At 53.0% G+C, this 2,500-nt stretch overlaps 1 protein-coding gene across 1 annotated transcript in view; it reads left to right on the top strand.

The window, feature by feature from the left end:
* The window catches only part of slc18a1 (solute carrier family 18 member A1), a 12,491-nt gene that overhangs the window by 3,969 nt on the left and 6,022 nt on the right, over positions 1-2,500 (top strand). The window contains exons 3-11 of the mRNA XM_084024077.1: positions 1-210; positions 570-628; positions 778-861; positions 979-1,071; positions 1,169-1,258; positions 1,341-1,384; positions 1,724-1,784; positions 1,917-2,012; positions 2,095-2,173. The exon at positions 1-210 is cut by the window's left edge and continues 166 nt beyond it. Of these exons, the coding sequence (XP_083880203.1) occupies positions 1-210; positions 570-628; positions 778-861; positions 979-1,071; positions 1,169-1,258; positions 1,341-1,384; positions 1,724-1,784; positions 1,917-2,012; positions 2,095-2,173 (816 nt within the window). The remainder of the gene's footprint in view (positions 211-569; positions 629-777; positions 862-978; positions 1,072-1,168; positions 1,259-1,340; positions 1,385-1,723; positions 1,785-1,916; positions 2,013-2,094; positions 2,174-2,500) is intronic.

Below are 2,500 nucleotides of genomic sequence, written 5' to 3'. Positions count from 1 at the left end.
CACCTTCAGCCTGCAGGAGGTCCAGACCGAGCCGACCCCCGAGGAGGCCACAGACCGGACCGGGACCCCGCAGACCAACGGGACCAGACCCGCCTGTCTGCAGGACGCTGGCTTCCTGGAGCAGGAGAACGTCCGCGTCGGCCTCCTGTTCGCCTCCAAGGCGCTCGTCCAGCTGCTCATCAACCCCTTTGTGGGCCCGCTCACCAACAGGTGACACCTCCCACTTCCTGTCTAACCCAGTCGACCTTTGACCTCTGGATTCTGGTTGTGCTGCAATTAAAGACGGAGCACAAACATCATGTACAACTCTGATGGTTTGAGTCTCTGATTCATGGGACCTGATGAGTCCTGATGGATCCTGATGGAACCTGATGGAACCTGATGGAACCTGATGGAACCTGATGGGACTGTATGGACATGATAAACCTTCGTGTCTCCCAACATACTGGTCCTGTCATCCTGTAGATTCATCAATATGTGAAAATGTTAACAAGTGTTTAATTCTGTCTGTCTGTCTGTCTGTCTGTCTGTCTGTCTGTCTGTCTGTCTGTCTGTCTGTCTGTCTGAAGGGTCGGGTATCACATCCCCATGTTTGCTGGTTTCATCATCATGTTTGTGTCGACCATCAGTAAGTCTGTCACACACACACACACACACACACGTTTCTATATGTGTATATACACACATGGAGACATTTCTTTATCTGTCATCACTGTGTGTGTGTGTGTGTGTGTGTGTGTGTGTGTGTGTGTGTGTGTGTGTGTGTGTGTGAGACAGTGTTTGCCTTCTCAGGGTCGTACGCTCTGCTGTTCTTGGCTCGTTCTCTGCAGGGCATCGGCTCGTCCTTCTCCTCCGTCGCAGGTCAACGACGGAAACACGGAAGGTTCAGGACGCACAGGAAGCTTCACACACCTCACTGTGTGTGTGTGTGTGTGTGTGTGTGTGTGTGTGTGTGTGTGTGTGTGTGTGTGAGAGCAGGTCTGGGGATGTTGGCCAGTGTGTACACAGATGATGAAGAGAGAGGCATCGCCATGGGGATCGCACTAGGAGGACTGGCTATGGGGGTCCTGAGTGAGACACAGACACACACACACACCCACACACTCACACACACACACACACACACACTCACTCCCGTCTCCCTGACAACGTGGCCTGTGTGTTTCAGTCGGCGCCCCCTTCGGCAGCGTGATGTACGAGTTTGTGGGGAAGCGGGCCCCCTTCCTGATCCTGGCCCTGCTGGCTCTGTTTGATGGAGGTCTGGACCGCCGAACCTGTCACTTCCTGTGTTGATGATGTCACACTGACCTCATCCAGATGTTTGTCCTTCTGTGTTGCAGCCTTACAGCTGTTCATCCTGCAGCCGTCCAAGATCTCTCCTGGGGTGAGTCCACCACTGGTCTGACCTGGTCTGGTCTGGCCCGGTCTGACCTGGTCTGGTCTGACCTGGTCTGGTCTGGTCTGGTATGACCTGGTCTGGTCTGGTCCGGTCTGACCTGGTCTGGTATGACCTGGTCTGGTCTGGTCTAGTCCGGTCTGACCTGGTCTGGTCTGACCTGGTCTGGTGTGACTTGGTCTGGTCTGGTCTGGTCCGGTCTGACCTGGTCTGGTCTGACCTGGTCTGGTGTGACTTGGTCTGGTCTGGTCCGGTCTGACCTGGTCTGGTCTGACGTGGTCTGGTGTGACCTGGTCTGGTCCGGTCTGACCTGGTTGTGTGTTTCAGAGTGTGGAGGGGACCCCGTTACTGACCCTGCTGAAGGATCCGTACATCCTCATCAGTGCAGGTAAGGAGACGTCTCCTCACCTGGAAGACCAGGTTTACCTGACGACCACGAGACTCACAAGAGCCCACATCTGTCTGTCTGTCTGTCTGCCTGTCTGTCTGTCTGTCTGTCTGCCTGTCTGTCTGTCTGCAGGTTCTCTGTGTTTTGCCAACATGGGCGTGGCCATCTTGGAGCCGACTCTGCCCATCTGGATGATGCAGACCATGTGCTCCCCTAAATGGCAACTTGGTACGATCCACTCTCTGTCCTCCTACCTTCCCTCCCTCCCTCCTTCTTCCCTCATGTGTGTGTGTGTGTGTGTGTGTTACAGGTATGGCCTTCCTTCCTGCCAGTATCTCCTACCTGATAGGAACAAACCTGTTTGGTCTTCTGGCCAACAAGATGGGAAGGTCAGTGTGTGTGTGTGCATTTACATTTAGGTCATTTAGCAGACGCTTTTGTCCAAAGCGACTTACAATAAGTACATTTGTCAAAAGAAGGAAACAAGGAAACCACAACGAATCATTGCCGATAAAGTAAGTGTTAGGTCCTCATCTGAGTAAAGTAGTACTTCAAGAGCAACAGTGCTACGATCAGAGTGCTATAGGTAAGGGTTTATTTATTTATTTATTTTTTGGGGGGGGGGGTGTTAGTGGGTCATGCTATGCAGAGTCGAGGTGAAGTCTGAACAGGTGAGTCTTGAGCCTTTTTCAGAAGATGGCAGTGGCTCTGCTGTC

This window comes from Eutrigla gurnardus (assembly GCF_963514095.1).
Source record: "Eutrigla gurnardus genome assembly, chromosome: 13".
NCBI classification, from domain to species: Eukaryota; Metazoa; Chordata; class Actinopteri; order Perciformes; family Triglidae; genus Eutrigla; species Eutrigla gurnardus.
This window is presented reverse-complemented; position numbering and strand designations above follow the sequence as displayed.